Genomic DNA, 16,960 nt, shown 5'->3' with positions numbered 1-16,960 from the left:
GACTGGTGGTGGTGGTACAGTAGCAGTGGAGAGAGACTGGTGGTGATGGTACAGTAGCAGTGGAGAGAGACTGGTGGTGATGGTACAGTAGCAGTGGAGAGAGACTGGTGGTGATGGTACAGTAGCAGTGGAGAGAGACTGGTGGTGATGGTACAGTAGCAGTGGAGAGAGACTGGTGGTGATGGTACAGCAGCAGTGGAGAGAGACTGGTGGTGATGGTACAGTAGCAGTGGAGAGAGACTGGTGGTGATGGTACAGTAGCAGTGGAGAGAGACTGGTGGTGATGGTACAGCAGCAGTGGAGAGAGACTGGTGGTGATGGTACAGTAGCAGTGGAGAGAGACTGGTGGTGATGGTACAGTAGCAGTGGAGAGAGACTGGTGGTGATGGTACAGTAGCAGTGGAGAGAGACTGGTGGTGATGGTACAGTAGCAGTGGAGAGAGACTGGTGGTGATCAGTAGCAGTGGAGAGAGACTGGTGATGGTACAGTAGCAGTGGAGAGAGACTGGTGGTGATGGTACAGTAGCAGTGGAGAGAGACTGGTGGTGATGGTACAGTAGCAGTGGAGAGAGACTGGTGGTGATGGTACAGTAGCAGTGGAGAGAGACTGGTGATGGTACAGTAGCAGTGGAGAGAGACTGGTGGTGATGGTACAGCAGCAGTAGAGAGAGACTGGTGATGGTACAGTAGCAGTGGAGAGAGACTGGTGGTGATGGTACAGCAGCAGTGGAGAGAGACTGGTGGTGATGGTACAGTAGCAGTGGAGAGAGACTGGTGGTGATGGTACAGTAGCAGTGGAGAGAGACTGGTGGTGATGGTACAGTAGCAGTGGAGAGAGACTGGTGGTGATGGTACAGCAGCAGTGGAGAGAGACTGGTGGTGATGGTACAGTAGCAGTGGAGAGAGACTGGTGGTACAGTAGCAGTGGAGAGAGACTGGTGGTACAGTAGCAGTGGAGAGAGACTGGTGGTACAGTAGCAGTGGAGAGAGACTGGTGGTGATGGTACAGTAGCAGTGGAGAGAGACTGGTGGTGATGGTACAGTAGCAGTGGAGAGAGACTGGTGGTGATGGTACAGCAGCAGTGGAGAGAGACTGGTGGTGATGGTACAGTAGCAGTGGAGAGAGACTGGTGGTGATGGTACAGTAGCAGTGGAGAGAGACTGGTGGTGGTGGTACAGTAGCAGTGGAGAGAGACTGGTGGTGATGGTACAGTAGCAGTGGAGAGAGACTGGTGGTGATGGTACGGTAGCAGTGGAGAGAGACTGGTGGTGATGGTACAGTAGCAGTGGAGAGAGACTGGTGGTGATGGTACAGTAGCAGTGGAGAGAGACTGGTGATGATGGTACAGTAGCAGTGGAGAGAGACTGGTGGTGATGGTACAGTAGCAGTGGAGAGAGACTGGTGGTGATGGTACAGTAGCAGTGGAGAGAGACTGGTGGTGATGGTACAGTAGCAGTGGAGAGAGACTGGTGGTGATGGTACAGTAGCAGTGGAGAGAGACTGGTGATGATGGTACAGTAGCAGTGGAGAGAGACTGGTGGTGATGGTACAGTAGCAGTGGAGAGAGACTGGTGATGATGGTACAGTAGCAGTGGAGAGAGACTGGTGGTGATGGTACAGTAGCAGTGGAGAGAGACTGGTGATGATGGTACAGTAGCAGTGGAGAGAGACTGGTGGTGATGGTACAGTAGCAGTGGAGAGAGACTGGTGGTGATGGTACAGTAGCAGTGGAGAGAGACTGGTGGTGATGGTACAGTAGCAGTGGAGAGAGACTGGTGGTGATGGTACAGCAGCAGTGGAGAGAGACTGGTGGTGATGGTACAGTAGCAGTGGACAGAGACTGGTGGTGATGGTACAGTAGCAGTGGAGAGAGACTGGTGATGGTACAGTAGCAGTGGAGAGAGACTGGTGGTACAGTAGCAGTGGAGAGAGACTGGTGGTACAGTAGCAGTGGAGAGAGACTGGTGGTACAGTAGCAGTGGAGAGAGACTGGTGGTACAGCAGTGGAGAGAGACTGGTGGTGATGGTACAGTAGCAGTGGAGAGAGACTGGTGGTACAGCAGTGGAGAGAGACTGGTGGTGATGGTACAGTAGCAGTGGAGAGAGACTGGTGGTACAGTAGCAGTGGAGAGAGACTGGTGGTGATGGTACAGTAGCAGTGGAGAGAGACTGGTGGTGATGGTACAGTAGCAGTGGAGAGAGACTGGTGGTGATGGTACAGTAGCAGTGGAGAGAGACTGGTGGTGATGGTACAGTAGCAGTGGAGAGAGACTGGTGGTGATGGTACAGTAGCAGTGGAGAGAGACTGGTGATGGTACAGTAGCAGTGGAGAGAGACTGGTGGTGATGGTACAGTAGCAGTGGAGAGAGACTGGTGGTGATGGTACAGCAGCAGTGGAGAGAGACTGGTGGTGATGGTACAGTAGCAGTGGAGAGAGACTGGTGGTGATGGTACAGTAGCAGTGGAGAGAGACTGGTGGTGATGGTACAGTAGCAGTGGAGAGAGACTGGTGGTGATGGTACAGTAGCAGTGGAGAGAGACTGGTGGTGATGGTACAGCAGCAGTGGAGAGAGACTGGTGGTGATGGTACAGTAGCAGTGGAGAGAGACTGGTGATGGTACAGTAGCAGTGGACAGAGACTGGTGGTGATGGTACAGTAGCAGTGGAGAGAGACTGGTGGTGATGGTACAGTAGCAGTGGACAGAGACTGGTGGTGATGGTACAGTAGCAGTGGAGAGAGACTGGTGGTGATGGTACAGTAGCAGTGGAGAGAGACTGGTGGTGATGGTACAGTAGCAGTGGAGAGAGACTGGTGGTGATGGTACAGTAGCAGTGGAGAGAGACTGGTGGTGATGGTACAGTAGCAGTGGAGAGAGACTGGTGGTGATGGTAGCAGTGGAGAGAGACTGGTGGTGATGGTACAGTAGCAGTGGAGAGAGACTGGTGGTGATGGTACAGTAGCAGTGGAGAGAGACTGGTGGTGATGGTACAGTAGCAGTGGAGAGAGACTGGTGATGGTACAGTAGCAGTGGAGAGAGACTGGTGGTACAGTAGCAGTGGAGAGAGACTGGTGGTGATGGTACAGTAGCAGTGGAGAGAGACTGGTGGTGATGGTACAGTAGCAGTGGAGAGAGACTGGTGATGGTACAGTAGCAGTGGAGAGAGACTGGTGGTGATGGTACAGTAGCAGTGGAGAGAGACTGGTGGTGATGGTACAGTAGCAGTGGAGAGAGACTGGTGGTGATGGTACAGTAGCAGTGGAGAGAGACTGGTGGTGATGGTACAGTAGCAGTGGAGAGAGACTGGTGGTGATGGTACGGTAGCAGTGGAGAGAGACTGGTGATGGTACAGTAGCAGTGGAGAGAGACTGGTGGTGATGGTACAGTAGCAGTGGAGAGAGACTGGTGGTGATGGTACAGTAGCAGTGGAGAGAGACTGGTGGTGATGGTACAGTAGCAGTGGAGAGAGACTGGTGGTGATGGTACAGTAGCAGTGGAGAGAGACTGGTGGTGATGGTACAGTAGCAGTGGAGAGAGACTGGTGGTGATGGTACAGTAGCAGTGGAGAGAGACTGGTGGTGATGGTACAGTAGCAGTGGAGAGAGACTGGTGGTACAGTAGCAGTGGAGAGAGACTGGTGGTGATGGTACGGTAGCAGTGGAGAGAGACTGGTGGTGATGGTACAGTAGCAGTGGAGAGAGACTGGTGGTGATGGTACAGTAGCAGTGGAGAGAGACTGGTGGTGATGGTACAGTAGCAGTGGAGAGAGACTGGTGGTGATGGTACAGTAGCAGTGGAGAGAGACTGGTGGTGATGGTACAGTAGCAGTGGAGAGAGACTGGTGGTGATGGTACAGTAGCAGTGGAGAGAGACTGGTGGTGATGGTACAGTAGCAGTGGAGAGACTGGTGGTGATGGTACAGTAGCAGTGGAGAGAGACTGGTGGTGATGGTACAGTAGCAGTGGAGAGAGACTGGTGGTGATGGTACAGTAGCAGTGGAGAGAGACTGGTGGTGATGGTACAGTAGCAGTGGAGAGAGACTGGTGGTGATGGTACAGTAGCAGTGGAGAGAGACTGGTGGTGATGGTACAGTAGCAGTGGAGAGAGACTGGTGGTGATGGTACAGCAGCAGTGGAGAGAGACTGGTGGTGATGGTACAGTAACAGTGGAGAGAGACTGGTGGTGATGGTACAGTAGCAGTGGAGAGAGACTGGTGGTGATGGTACAGTAGCAGTGGAGAGAGACTGGTGGTGATGGTACAGTAGCAGTGGAGAGAGACTGGTGGTGATGGTACAGTAGCAGTGGAGAGAGACTGGTGGTGATGGTACAGTAGCAGTGGAGAGAGACTGGTGGTGATGGTACAGTAGCAGTGGAGAGAGACTGGTGGTGATGGTACAGTAGCAGTGGAGAGAGACTGGTGGTGATGGTACAGTAGCAGTGGAGAGAGACTGGTGGTGATGGTACAGTAGCAGTGGAGAGAGACTGGTGGTGATGGTACAGTAGCAGTGGAGAGAGACTGGTGGTGATGGTACAGTAGCAGTGGAGAGAGACTGGTGGTGATGGTACAGTAGCAGTGGAGAGAGACTGGTGGTGATGGTACAGTAGCAGTGGAGAGAGACTGGTGGTGATGGTACAGCAGCAGTGGAGAGAGACTGGTGGTGATGGTACAGTAGCAGTGGAGAGAGACTGGTGGTGATGGTACAGTAGCAGTGGAGAGAGACTGGTGGTCACCTTCTGCCCACGCAGCACGTGGTACCAGACGGTGGTGCCCCCAAAGTCGACGTGGAAGTCCGTGAAGCAGCCCTTCACACTCATAAGGCAGTACCTGGTGGGGGGGTGGTGGTGGGGGGGTGGTGGGGGGGGAGTGGTGGTGGGGGTTGATGGTGGGGGGGTGGTGGTGGTGGTGGGGGTTGGTGGTGGGGGGGTGGTGGTGGTGGTGAGGGAGTGATGGTGGTGGTGGTGGGTGGTGGTGGGGGGGTGGTGGTGGGGGGGTGGCGGTGGTGGGGGTTGGTGGTGGGTGGGTGGTGGTGGTGGGGGGGTGGTGGTCGGGGAGTGGTGGTGGGGTGGTGGTGGAGGGGGAGTGGTGGAGGGGGAGTGGTGGTGGGGGGGGAGTGGTGGAGGGGGAGTGGTGGTGGGGGTTGGTGGTGGGGGGGTGGTGGTGGGGGGTGGTGGTGGGGGGGTGGTCGGGAGAGACACAGGGGGGGTGGTGGTGGTTGTGGTAGCAGTAGTAGTGGTTAGTTTAACACGTAGTAGTAGTGGTTGTTGTGGCAGTCGTTGTGGTGGTGTTGCAGTAGTTGTTGTGGTGGTAGTAGTCGTGGTGTTGTGGCAGTAGTTGTGTTGGTGTTGTGGTGGTAGTGGTGGTTGTTGTGGTGGTTGAGGTGGTTGTGATGGTGGTCGTGGTGGTGGTTGTAGTGGTGGTCGTGGTTGTGGTGGTTGTGGTGGTGGTGGACTCACTTCTGCACCTTGGGGTACTTCATGTGAGTGATGGCGTTGGTCGACTCCCTCTGCTTCTCCTTCAGATGCCTGGGCCACATCGTGTCCACCCAGTCCAGCTTGTCCACCTTCACCACCACCACCATAACAGCCACCATCACCACCACAATCATCAACCACCACTCACTCACCCATTCACTCAATCACCACTCACTCACTCATTCACTCAATCACCCACTCACTCACCACTCACTCACCATTCACCCACCCACCCACTCACCACAGCAGGGCGTTGAACCAGGCCCTCCAGGCGTGTGTGGCTGAACTCCATGGAGATGACGTTGTACAGCTAATCCACTCACCCACTCACTCACCCACTCACTCACCCACTCACTCAACCACTCACTCGCCCACTCACTCACCCACTCACTCACCCACTCACCACTCACCCACTCACTCACCACTCACTCACCACTCACCCACCCACCCACTCACCACAGCAGGGCGTTGAACCAGGCCCTCCAGGCGTGTGTGGCTGAACTCCATGGAGATGACGTTGTACAGCTAATCCACTCACCCACTCACTCACCCACTCACTCACCCACTCACTCAACCACTCACTCGCCCACTCACTCACCCACTCACTCACCCACTCACCACTCACCCACTCACTCACCACTCACTCACCACTCACCCACCCACCCACTCACCACAGCAGGGCGTTGAACCAGGCCCTCCAGGCGTGTGTGGCTGAACTCCAGGGAGATGACGTTGTACAGCTAATCCACTCACCCACTCACTCACCCACTCACTCACCCACTCACTCAACCACTCACCACTCACCCACTCACTCGCCCACTCACCCACCCACCCACCCACTCACCACAGCAGGGCGTTGAACCAGGCCCTCCAGGCGTGTGTGGCTGAACTCCAGGGAGATCACGTTGTACAGCTTGTCCACTCACTCACCGACTCACCCACTCACTCACCCACTCGCCCACTCACTCACCCACCCAGTCACCCACCCACTCACCACAGCAGGGCGTTGAACCAGGCCCTCCAGGCGTGTGTGGCTGAACTCCAGGGAGATCACGTTGTACATCTTGTCCACTCACTCACCGACTCACCCACTCACTCACCCACTCACTCAACCACTCACTCGCCCACTCACCCACCCACCCAGTCACCCACCCACTCACCACAGCAGGGCGTTGAACCAGGCCCTCCAGGCGTGTGTGGCTGAACTCCAGGGAGATGACGTTGTACAGCTAATCCACTCACCCACTCACTCACCCACTCACTCACCCACTCACTCAACCACTCACTCGCCCACTCACTCACCCACTCACTCACCCACTCACCACTCACCCACTCACTCACCACTCACTCACCACTCACCCACCCACCCACTCACCACAGCAGGGCGTTGAACCAGGCCCTCCAGGCGTGTGTGGCTGAACTCCAGGGAGATGACGTTGTACAGCTTGTCCCGCTGGTCGGCCGGCGAGTCGTAGTAACGCGCCCACTGGCTCATGGTCATCTCCACGCCACGCTGCGTGGACACGTCCATCACGTCCACCACGCGACGACTGCCTGCAACCCACGCACGCGGGGTGGGGGGAAGGAGGCATACAACCGGTGAGTCTGTGGGAGTCTGTGGGAGTCTGTGGCAGTGCTGAGTCAATGGGTAGCAGTGCTGAGTCTATGGGTAGCAGTGCTGAGTCTATGGGTAGCAGTGCTGAGTCTATGGCAGTGCTGAGTCTATGGGTAGCAGTGCTGAGTCTATGGCAGTGCTGAGTCTATGGGTAGCAGTGCTGAGTCTATGGGTAGCAGTGCTGAGTCTATGGGTAGCAGTGCTGAGTCTATGGCAGTGCTGAGTCTATGGGTAGCAGTGCTGAGTCTATGGCAGTGCTGAGTCTATGGGTAGCAGTGCTGAGTCTATGGGTAGCAGTGCTGAGTCTATGGGTAGCAGTGCTGAGTCTATGGGTAGCAGTGCTGAGTCTATGGGTAGCAGTGCTGAGTCTATGGCAGGGTTAAGTCTATGGCAGGGTTGAGTCTATGACAGTGCTGAGTCTATGGCAGTGCTGAGTCTATGGGTATCAGTGCTGAGTCTATGGGTACCAGTGATGAGTCTATGGGTAGCAGTGCTGAGTCTATGGCAGTGCTGAGTCTATGACAGGGTTGAGTCTATGGCAGTGCTGAGTCTATGGCAGGGTTGAGTCTATGGCAGTTCTGAGTCTATGACAGTGCTGAGTCGATGGGTAGCAGTGCTGAGTCTATGACAGTGCTGAGTCTATGACAGTGCTGAGTCTATGGGTATCAGTGCTGAGTCTATGGGTAGCAGTGCTTAGTCTATGGCAGTGCTGAGTCTATGACAGTGCTGAGTCTATGACAGTGCTGAGTCTATGGGTAGCAGTGCTGAGTCTATGGCAGGGTTAAGTCTATGGCAGGGTTGAGTCTATGACAGTGCTGAGTCTATGGCAGTGCTGAGTCTATGGGTTTCAGTGCTGAGTCTATGGGTAGCAGTGCTGAGTCTATGGCAGTGCTGAGTCTATGACAGGGTTGAGTCTATGGCAGTGCTGAGTCTATGGCAGGGTTGAGTCTATGGCAGTTCTGAGTCTATGACAGTGCTGAGTCGATGGGTAGCAGTGCTGAGTCTATGACAGTGCTGAGTCTATGACAGTGCTGAGTCTATGGGTATCAGTGCTGAGTCTATGGGTAGCAGTGCTTAGTCTATGGCAGTGCTGAGTCTATGACAGTGCTGAGTCTATGACAGTGCTGAGTCTATGGGTAGCAGTGCTGAGTCTATGGCAGGGTTAAGTCTTTGGCAGGGTTGAGTCTATGACAGTGCTGAGTCTATGGCAGTGCTGAGTCTATGGGTTTCAGTGCTGAGTCTATGGGTATCAGTGATGAGTCTATGGGTAGCAGTGCTGAGTCTATGGGTAGCAGTGCTGAGTCTATGACAGTGCTGAGTCTATGACAGTGCTGAGTCTATGGCAGTGCTGAGTCTATGACAGTGCTGAGTCTATGACAGTGCTGAGTCTATGGGTAGCAGTGCTGAGTCTATGGGTTGCAGTGCTAAGTCTACGTGTAGCAGTGCTGAGTCTATGGGTAGCAGTGCTGAGTCTATGGGTAGCAGTGCTGAGTCTATGGGTAGCAGTGCTGAGTCTATGGGTAGCAGTGCTGAGTCTATGACAGTGCTGAGTCTATGGCAGTGCTGAGTCTATGGGTAGCAGTGATGAGTCTATGGGTAGCAGTGATGAGTCTATGGGTAACAGTGCTGAGTCTATTGGTAGCAATGCTGAGTCTATGGGTAGCAGTGTTGAGTTTATGGGTAGCAGTGCTGAGTCTATAGGTAGCAGTGCTGAGTCTATGGGTGGCAGTGTTGAGTCTATGGGTAGCAGTGATGAGTCTATGGGTAGCAGTGATGGGTCTATGGGTAGCAGTGATGAGTCCATGGGTAGCAGTGATGAGTCTATGGGTAGCAGTGCTGAGTCTATGGGTAGCAGTGCTGAGTCTATGGGCATCAGTGTTGATTTTATGGGTAGCAGTGCTGAGTCTATGGGTGGCAGTGTTGAGTCTATGGGTAGCAGTGGTGAGTCTATGGGTAGCAATGCTGAGTCTATGGGTAGCAGTGATGAGTTTATGGGTAGCAGTGTTGAGTCTATGGGTAGCAGTGCTGAGTCTATGGGTGGCAGTGCTGAGTCTATGGGTAGCAGTGCTGAGTCTATGGGTAGCAGTGATGAGTCTAAGGGTAGCAGTGCTTAGTCTATGGGTAGCAGTGCTGAGTCTATGGGTAGCAGTGCTGAGTCTATGGCAGTGCTGAGTCTATGGGTAGCAGTGCTGAGTCTATGGGTAGCAGTGCTGAGTCTATGGGTAGCAGTGCTGAGTCTATGGGTAGCAGTGCTGAGTCTATGACAGTGCTGAGTCTATGGCAGTGCTGAGTCTATGGGTAGCAGTGATGAGTCTATGGGTAGCAGTGATGAGTCTATGGGTAACAGTGCTGAGTCTATTGGTAGCAATGCTGAGTCTATGGGTAGCAGTGTTGAGTTTATGGGTAGCAGTGCTGAGTCTATAGGTAGCAGTGCTGAGTCTATGGGTGGCAGTGTTGAGTCTATGGGTAGCAGTGATGAGTCTATGGGTAGCAGTGATGGGTCTATGGGTAGCAGTGATGAGTCCATGGGTAGCAGTGATGAGTCTATGGGTAGCAGTGCTGAGTCTATGGGTAGCAGTGCTTAGTCTATGGGTAGCAGTGCTGAGTCTAAGGGTAGCAGTGCTGAGTCTATGGCAGTGCTGAGTCTATGGATAGCAGTGCTGAGTCTATGGTTAGCAGTGCTGAGTCTATGGGTAGCGGTGCTGAGTCTATGGCAGTGCTGAGTCTATGGGTAGCAGTGATGAGTCTATGGCAGTGCAGAGTCTATGGGTAGCAGTGCTGAGTCTATGGTTAGCAGTGCTGAGTCTATGGGTAGCAGTGATGTGTCTATGGGTAACAGTGTTGAGTTTATGGGTAGCAGTGCTGAGTCTATAGGTAGCAGTGCTGAGCCTATGGGTGGCAGTGTTGAGTCCATGGGTAGCAGTGATGAGTCTATGGGTAGCAGTGCTGAGTCTATGGGTAGCAATGCTGAGTCTATGGGTATCAGTGTTGATTTTATGGGTAGCAGTGCTGAGTCTATGGGTGGCAGTGTTGAGACTATGGGTAGCAGTGATGAGTCTATGGGTAGCAATGCTGAGTCTATGGGTAGCAGTGATGAGTTGATGGGTAGCAGTGTTGAGTCTATGGGTAGCAGTGCTGAATCTATGGGTAGCAGTGCTGAGTCTATGGGTAGCAGTGCTGAGTCTATGGGTGGCTGTGCTGAGTCTATGGGTAGCAGTGCTGAGTCTATGGGTAGCAGTGATGAGTCTATGGGTAGCAGTGCTGAGTCTATGGCAGTGCTGAGTCTATGGGTTGCAGTGCTGAGTCTATGGCAGTGCTGAGTCTATGGGTAGCAGTGCTGAGTCTATGGGTAGCAGTGATGAATCTATGGGTAGCAGTGATGAGTCTATGGGTAGCAGTGATGAGTCTATGGGTAACAGTGCTGAGTCTATTGGTAGCAATGCTGAGTCTATGGGTAGCAGTGTTGAGTTTATGGGTAGCAGTGCTGAGTCTACGGGAAGCAATGCTGAGTCTATGGGTATCAGTGTTGATTTTATGGGTAGCAGTGCTGAGTCTATGGGTGGCAGTGTTGAGTCTATGGGTAGCAGTGATGAGTCTATGGGTAGCAATGCTGAGTCTATGGGTAGCAGTGATGAGTCTAAGGGTAGCAGTGCTTAGTCTATGGGTAGCAGTGCTGAGTCTATGGGTAGCAGTGCTGAGTCTATGGCAGTGCTCAGTCTATGGGTTGCAGTGCTGAGTCTATGGTTAGCAGTGCCGAGTCTATGGGTAGCAGTGCTGAGTATATGGGTTGCAGTGCTGAGTCTATGGGTAGCAGTGCTGAGTCTATGGGTAGCAGTGCTGAGTCTATGGGTAGCAGTGCTGAGTCTATGGGTAGCAGTGTTAAGTCTATGGGCAGCAGTGCTGAGTCTATGGGTAGCAGTGTTGAGTCTATGGGTAGCAGTGTTGAGTCTATGGGTAGCAGTGCTGAGTCAATGGGTAGCAGTGCTGAGTCTATGGGTAGCAGTGCTGAGTCTATGGGTAACAGTGTGGAGTCTATGGGTAACAGTGCTGAGTCTATGGGTAGCAGTGCTGAGTCTATGGGTAGCAGTGCTGAGTCTATGGCATTGCTGAGTCTATGGGTTGCAGTGCTGAGTCTATGGGTAGCAGTGCTGAGTCTATGGCAGTGTTGAGTATATGGGTAGCAGTGCTGAGTCTATGGGTAGCAGTGCTGAGTCTATGGGTAGCAGTGCTGAGTCTATGGGTAGCAGTGCTGAGTCTATGGGTAGCAGTGCTGAGTCTATGGGTGGCGGTGCTGAGTCTATGGGTAGCAGTGCTGAGTCTATAAGTAGCAGTACTGAGTCTATGGGTAGCAGTGCTGAGTCAATAGGTAGCAGTGCTGAGTCTATGGGTAGCAGTGCTGAGTCTATGGGTAGCAGTGCTGAGTCTATGGGTAGCAGTGCTGAGTCTATGGATAGCAGTGATGAGTCTATGGGTAGCAATGCTGAGTCTATGGGTAGCAGTGATGAGTCTATGGGTAGCAGTGATGAGTCTATGGGTAGCAGTGATGAATCTATGGGTAGCAGTGCTGAGTCTATGGGTAGCAGTGTTGAGTCTATAGGTAGCAGTGCTGAGTCTATGGGTAGCAGTGCTGAGTCTATGGGTAGCAGTGCTGAGTCTATGGGTAGCAGTGTTGAGTCTATAGGTAGCAGTGCTGAGTCTATGGGTAGCAGTGCTGAGTCTATAGGTAGCAGTGCTGAGTCTATGGGTAGCAGTGCTGAGCTAATGGGTAGCAGTGCTGAGTCTATGGCATTGCTGAGTCTATGGGTAGCAGTGCTGAGTCTATGGGTAGCAGTGCTGAGTCTATGGGTCGCAGTGCTGAGTCTATGGGTAGCAGTGCTGAGTCTATGGGTAGCAATGCTGAGTCTATGGGTAGCAGTGCTGAGTCTATGGCAGTGCTGAGTCTATGGGTTGCAGTGCTGAGTCTATGGGTAGCAGTGCTGAGTCTATGGGTAGCAGTGCTGAGTCTATGGCAGTGCTGAGTCTATGCCAGTGGTGAGTCTATGGGTAGCAGTGCTGAGTCTATGGGTAGCAGTGCTGAGTCTATGGGTAGCAGTGCTGAGTCTATGGGTAGCAGTGCTGAGTCTATGGGTAGCAATGCTGAGTCTATGGGTAGCAGTGCTGAGTCTATGGCAGTGCTGAATCTATGGGTAGCAGTGCTGTGTCTATGGGTAGCAGTGCTGAGTGTATGGGTAGCAGTGCTGAGTCTATGGGTAGCAGTGTTGAGTCTATGGGTAGCAGTGCTGAGTCTATGGGTAGCAGTGCTGAGTCTATGGCAGTGTTGAGTCTATGGGTAGCAGTGCTGAGTCTATGGGTGGCAGTGTTGAGTCTATGGGTGGCGGTGCTGAGTCTATGGGTAGCAGTGCTGAGTCTATGGGTATCAGTGCTGATTCTATGGGTGACAGTGCTGAGTCTATGGGTAGCAGTGCTGAGTCTATGGGTAGCAGTGCTGAGTCTATGGGTAGCAGTGCTGAGTCTATGGGTAGCAGTGCTGAGTCTATGGGTAGCAGTGTTGAGTCTATGGGTAGCAGTGCTGAGTCTATGGGTAGCAGTGCTGAGTCTATGGGTAGCAGTGCTGAGGCTATGTGTATCAGTGCTGAGTCTATGGGTAGCAGTGCTGAGTCTATGGGTAGCAGTGATGAGTTTATGGGTAGCAGTGTTGAGTCTATGGATAGCAGTGCTGAGTCTATGGGTAGCAGTGCTAAGTCTATGGCAGTGCAGAGTCTATGGGTATCAGTGCTGAGTCTATGGCAGTGTTGAGTCTATGGGTAGCAGTGCTGAGTCTATGGGTGGCAGTGCTGAGTCTATGGCAGTGTTGAGTCTATGGGTAGCAGTGCTGAGTCTATGGGTGGCAGTGCTGAGTCTATGGCAGTGCTGAGTCTATGGGTATCAGTGCTGAGTCTATGGCAGTGTTGAGTCTATGGGTAGCAGTGCTGAGTCTATGGGTGGCAGTGCTGAGTCTATGGCAGTGTTGAGTCTATGGGTAGCAGTGCTGAGTCTATGGGTGGCAGTGCTGAGTCTATGGCAGTGTTGAGTCTATGGGTAGCAGTGCTGAGTCTATGGGTAGCAGTGCTGAGTCTATGGCAGTGCTGAGTCTATGGTGACCTGGGCTGGGTGTTGAACCTGTGTATTTGTGCGTGCGAGAGCCTCACCGACGTAGGCCTTGACGTCATTGACGGTGAACGTCTGGGGGGGCATCCTGCAACACAACGGCGACAGCACACGGTGAGCGGTGGTGAGCGGATGGGTGAGCGAGTGGGTGAGTGGGTGTGTGAGTGGGTGAGTGGGTGGGTGGGTGGTTGAGACGGTGGGTGGTTGAGAGGGTGGGTGGGTAGGTGAACGAGTGGGTGATTGAGTGAGTGCATGGGTGGGTGGGTGAGTGGGTGTGTGAGTGCATGGGTGAGTGAGTGAGTGGGTAAGTGAGTGCACGACTGAGTGAATGAGTGTGTGAGTGCGTGGGTGGGTGGGTGATTGAGTGCGTGGTTAGCGGAGTGGGAGAGTGAGTGGGTGGGTGAGTGAGTGGGTGGGCGAGTGCGTGCGTGGGTGAGTGGATTAATGAGTGGGTGGGTGATTGAATGAGCGAGCGGGCGGGTGAGCGAGCGAGCGGGCGGGCGAGCGAGCAGGTGAGCGGGAGAGCGAGCGGGCGGGCGAGTGGGTGGGCGAGCGAGCGAGTGGGTGGTGAGCGAGTGGGTGGTGAGTAGTCACATGAGTCTGAGTCCCTCCGTCTCCAAAAAAATCAGCGGAGTCTTGAGTCCATTCCTCTGCACGTACGCAAACGTCAGCTCTGTGGGTAACAGCAGCAGCAGCATCAGCAGTAGTAGCAGCATCACCATCATCAGCAGTAGTAGCAGCATCATCATCAGCAGCAGCAGCAGCCGCGTCAGTAGCAGCAGCATCAGTAGTAGCATCATCATCAGTAGTAGTAGCATCATCATCATCATCGGTAGTGGTAGCATCATCATCGGTAGTAGTAGCATCACCATCAGTAGTAGTGGCATCATCAGTAGCATCATCATCAGTAGCGGCATCATCAGCATCATCATCATCAGCATCATCAACCGCAGCAGCGTGTGTGTGTGTGCATGTGTGCGTGCATGCGTGCGTGGGGAGTGGTGGTGCAGTGGTTAGCGCTACGCTACTCTACGAACCTGGTGACCCGAGTTCAATTCCTGCTCACGGCCAACACCGGCGGTGACGATTCTCTGAACCGGTCCTGGGCCTCCCCTAGGTCGACTCAGCCTCAAATGAGTACCTGGGTGTGGCGGTTGTGGTGTAGTGAACATCGCTAGCACTGGGGGAGACAAAGGCGGCCGGGCGTGGTGGTGCTGTTCACACCACCCCCTCTCGTGTGCCATGCCGGTCTTCACAGGCGCTGCAACTCGCTAACAGCACTTGCCCCTACAGTCTGTTACAGGCTACACGGGGGATCTTTGTTTTTTTCCCCCTGTAGGTCCACTCCGTGGAAACCCTCACCGGAGCCATGGAGACGGTGAGCGAGTGGTGAGTGAGTGGTGAGTGAGTGGTGAGTGAGTGAGCGAGTGAGTGAGTGATGAGTGAGTGAGTAGTGAGTGAGCGGTGAGCGAGTGGTGAGTGAGTGGTGAGTGAGCGAGTGAGTGGAGAGCAAGTGAGTGGTGAGTGAGCGGTGAGTGAGTGGTGAGTGAGTGAGCGAGTGAGTGGAGAGCAAGTGAGTGGTGAGTGAGTGGTGAGCGAGTGAGCGAGTGAGTGGTGAGCGAGTGGTGAGTCTCTCACCAGAGCCGTGTAAGCGGTGAGTGCGAGGCACGCTGTAGGCTTGAGTGGTGAGCGAGTGAACGGTGAGCGATCGAGCGACGGAGCGAGCGAGTGAGCGATCGAGTGAGTGGTGAGCGAGTGGTGAGCGAGCGAGTGAGTGAGTGGTGAGCGAGTGAGTGGTGAGCGAGTGAACGGTGAGCGATCGAGCGACGGAGCGAGCGATCGAGCGAGTGGTGAGTGAGCGAGTGAGTGGTGAGCGAGTGGTGAGCGAGTGAGTGGTGAGCGAGTGGTGAGTCTCTCACCAGAGCCGTGGAGGCGGTGAGTGTGAGGCACGCTGTAGGCTTGAGTGGTGAGCGAGTGAACGGTGAGCGATCGAGCGACGGAGCGAGCAATCGAGCGAGTGGTGAGTGAGTGAGCGAGTGAGCGAGTGGTGAGTGAGTGGTGAGCGAGTGGTGAGTCTCTCACCAGAGCCGTGGAGGCGGTGAGTGTGAGGCACGCTGTAGGCTTGAGTGGTGAGCGAGTGAACGGTGAGCGATCGAGCGACGGAGTGAGCGAGCGAGCGAGCGAGTGAGTGGTGAGTGAGTGAGTGGTGAGCGAGTGGTGAGCGAGTGGTGAGTCTCTCACCAGAGCCGTGGAGGCGGTGAGTGTGAGGCACGCTGTAGGTGTGAGTGGTGAGCGAGTGGTGAGCGAGCGAGTGAGTGAGCGAGTGGTGAGCGAGTGAGTGGTGAGCGAGTGGTGAGTCTCTCACCAGAGCCGTGGAGGCGGTGAGTGTGAGGCACGCTGTAGGCGTCGCTGCGTAGCTTCTCGTCAATGTCGAACGCCCGGCGTCCCTCAATGTCCTCGTCCGTCACATCCACGTAGCGGCGGCGGAGACCGGCTCGCTACACACGCGAGGTTACCACCGTTACCATCACCACTGTCGTCAACATCGTCATCGTCAACATCGTCATCACCATCACCAAAGTCACCATTATTACGAACATCATCATCAGACCCGTAGACACCACAGCGATCCATAGACTGGCATAGAGACCCATACACTCACCACACAGAGACCCATAGACTGACCAGACGGAGACCCATAGACTCACCACACAAGAGACCCACAGACTCATCACCACACAGAGACCCATAGACTCACCACACAGAGACCCACAGACTCATCAACAAAGACCAATAGACTCACCACACAGACCCATAGACTCATCACACAGAGACCCATAGACTCATCATACAGAGACCCACAGACTCATCACACAGAGACCCATAGACTCATCACACAGAGACCCATATACTCATCACAGAGACCCATAGACATCACACAGAGACCCATAAACTCACCACACAGAGACCCATAAACTCACCACACAGAGACCCATAGACTCATCACACAAACCCATAGACTAATCACAGAGACCTATAGACTCACAACACGCAGACCCATACACTCATCACACAGAGACCCAGACTCGCACAGAGACCCATGGACTTGTCGCAGACACCCATCGACATCACACAGAGACCCATAGAACTCATCACACACAGACCCATAGACTAAGCACAAACAGACCCATAGACTCACCACACACAACCATAGACTCACCACACATATGCCCATAGACTCATCACACAGATATCCATAGACTCACCACCACACAGAGACCCATAGACTCCCCACACAGAGACCCATACTCATCACCACACAGAGTCCCATAGACTCACCACACACAAAGCCATAGACTCACCACACACAGACCCATAGACTCACCACACACAGAGACCCATAGACTCATCACACACAGACCCATAGAATCATCACACAGAGACCAATAAACTCACCACACAGAGACCCATAAACTCACCACACAGAGACCCATACCCTCATTACACAGAGACCCATAGACTCATCACATACACTCGCCACACAATATAACTCATCACGCACTCACACCACACACACTCACCACTTAGCACACACACTCATCACACTCACCAGCCACAAAATAACTCACACACACCACACTCACCACCCTCACACTTACCACACACATTCACCACCCACAGTAGAACTCACCACACACACACTCACCACCCTCACTCAGCACACGA

General features: G+C 53.8%; 1 protein-coding gene across 1 annotated transcript in view; it reads right to left on the bottom strand.

Annotated features, from left to right (window-relative positions):
- Nucleotides 1-16,960, bottom strand: part of LOC116958405 (lysine-specific demethylase 2A-like) — a 29,456-nt gene that overhangs the window by 4,243 nt on the left and 8,253 nt on the right. Inside the window, exons 3-8 of the mRNA XM_076056682.1 lie at nucleotides 15,600-15,732; nucleotides 13,829-13,907; nucleotides 13,276-13,322; nucleotides 6,848-7,026; nucleotides 5,455-5,561; nucleotides 4,732-4,825 (exon numbers count right to left, since the gene is read on the bottom strand). Coding sequence (XP_075912797.1) covers nucleotides 4,732-4,825; nucleotides 5,455-5,561; nucleotides 6,848-7,026; nucleotides 13,276-13,322; nucleotides 13,829-13,907; nucleotides 15,600-15,732 — 639 coding nt within the window. The remainder of the gene's footprint in view (nucleotides 1-4,731; nucleotides 4,826-5,454; nucleotides 5,562-6,847; nucleotides 7,027-13,275; nucleotides 13,323-13,828; nucleotides 13,908-15,599; nucleotides 15,733-16,960) is intronic.

This window comes from Petromyzon marinus, chromosome 77, assembly GCF_048934315.1.
Source record: "Petromyzon marinus isolate PM22_M1 ecotype Great Lakes invasive population chromosome 77, UKy_Petmar_22M1.pri1.0, whole genome shotgun sequence".
NCBI lineage: Eukaryota > Metazoa > Chordata > Hyperoartia > Petromyzontiformes > Petromyzontidae > Petromyzon > Petromyzon marinus.
Note: the sequence above shows the minus strand (reverse complement) of the source record. Positions and strands in the feature narration are given on the sequence as shown.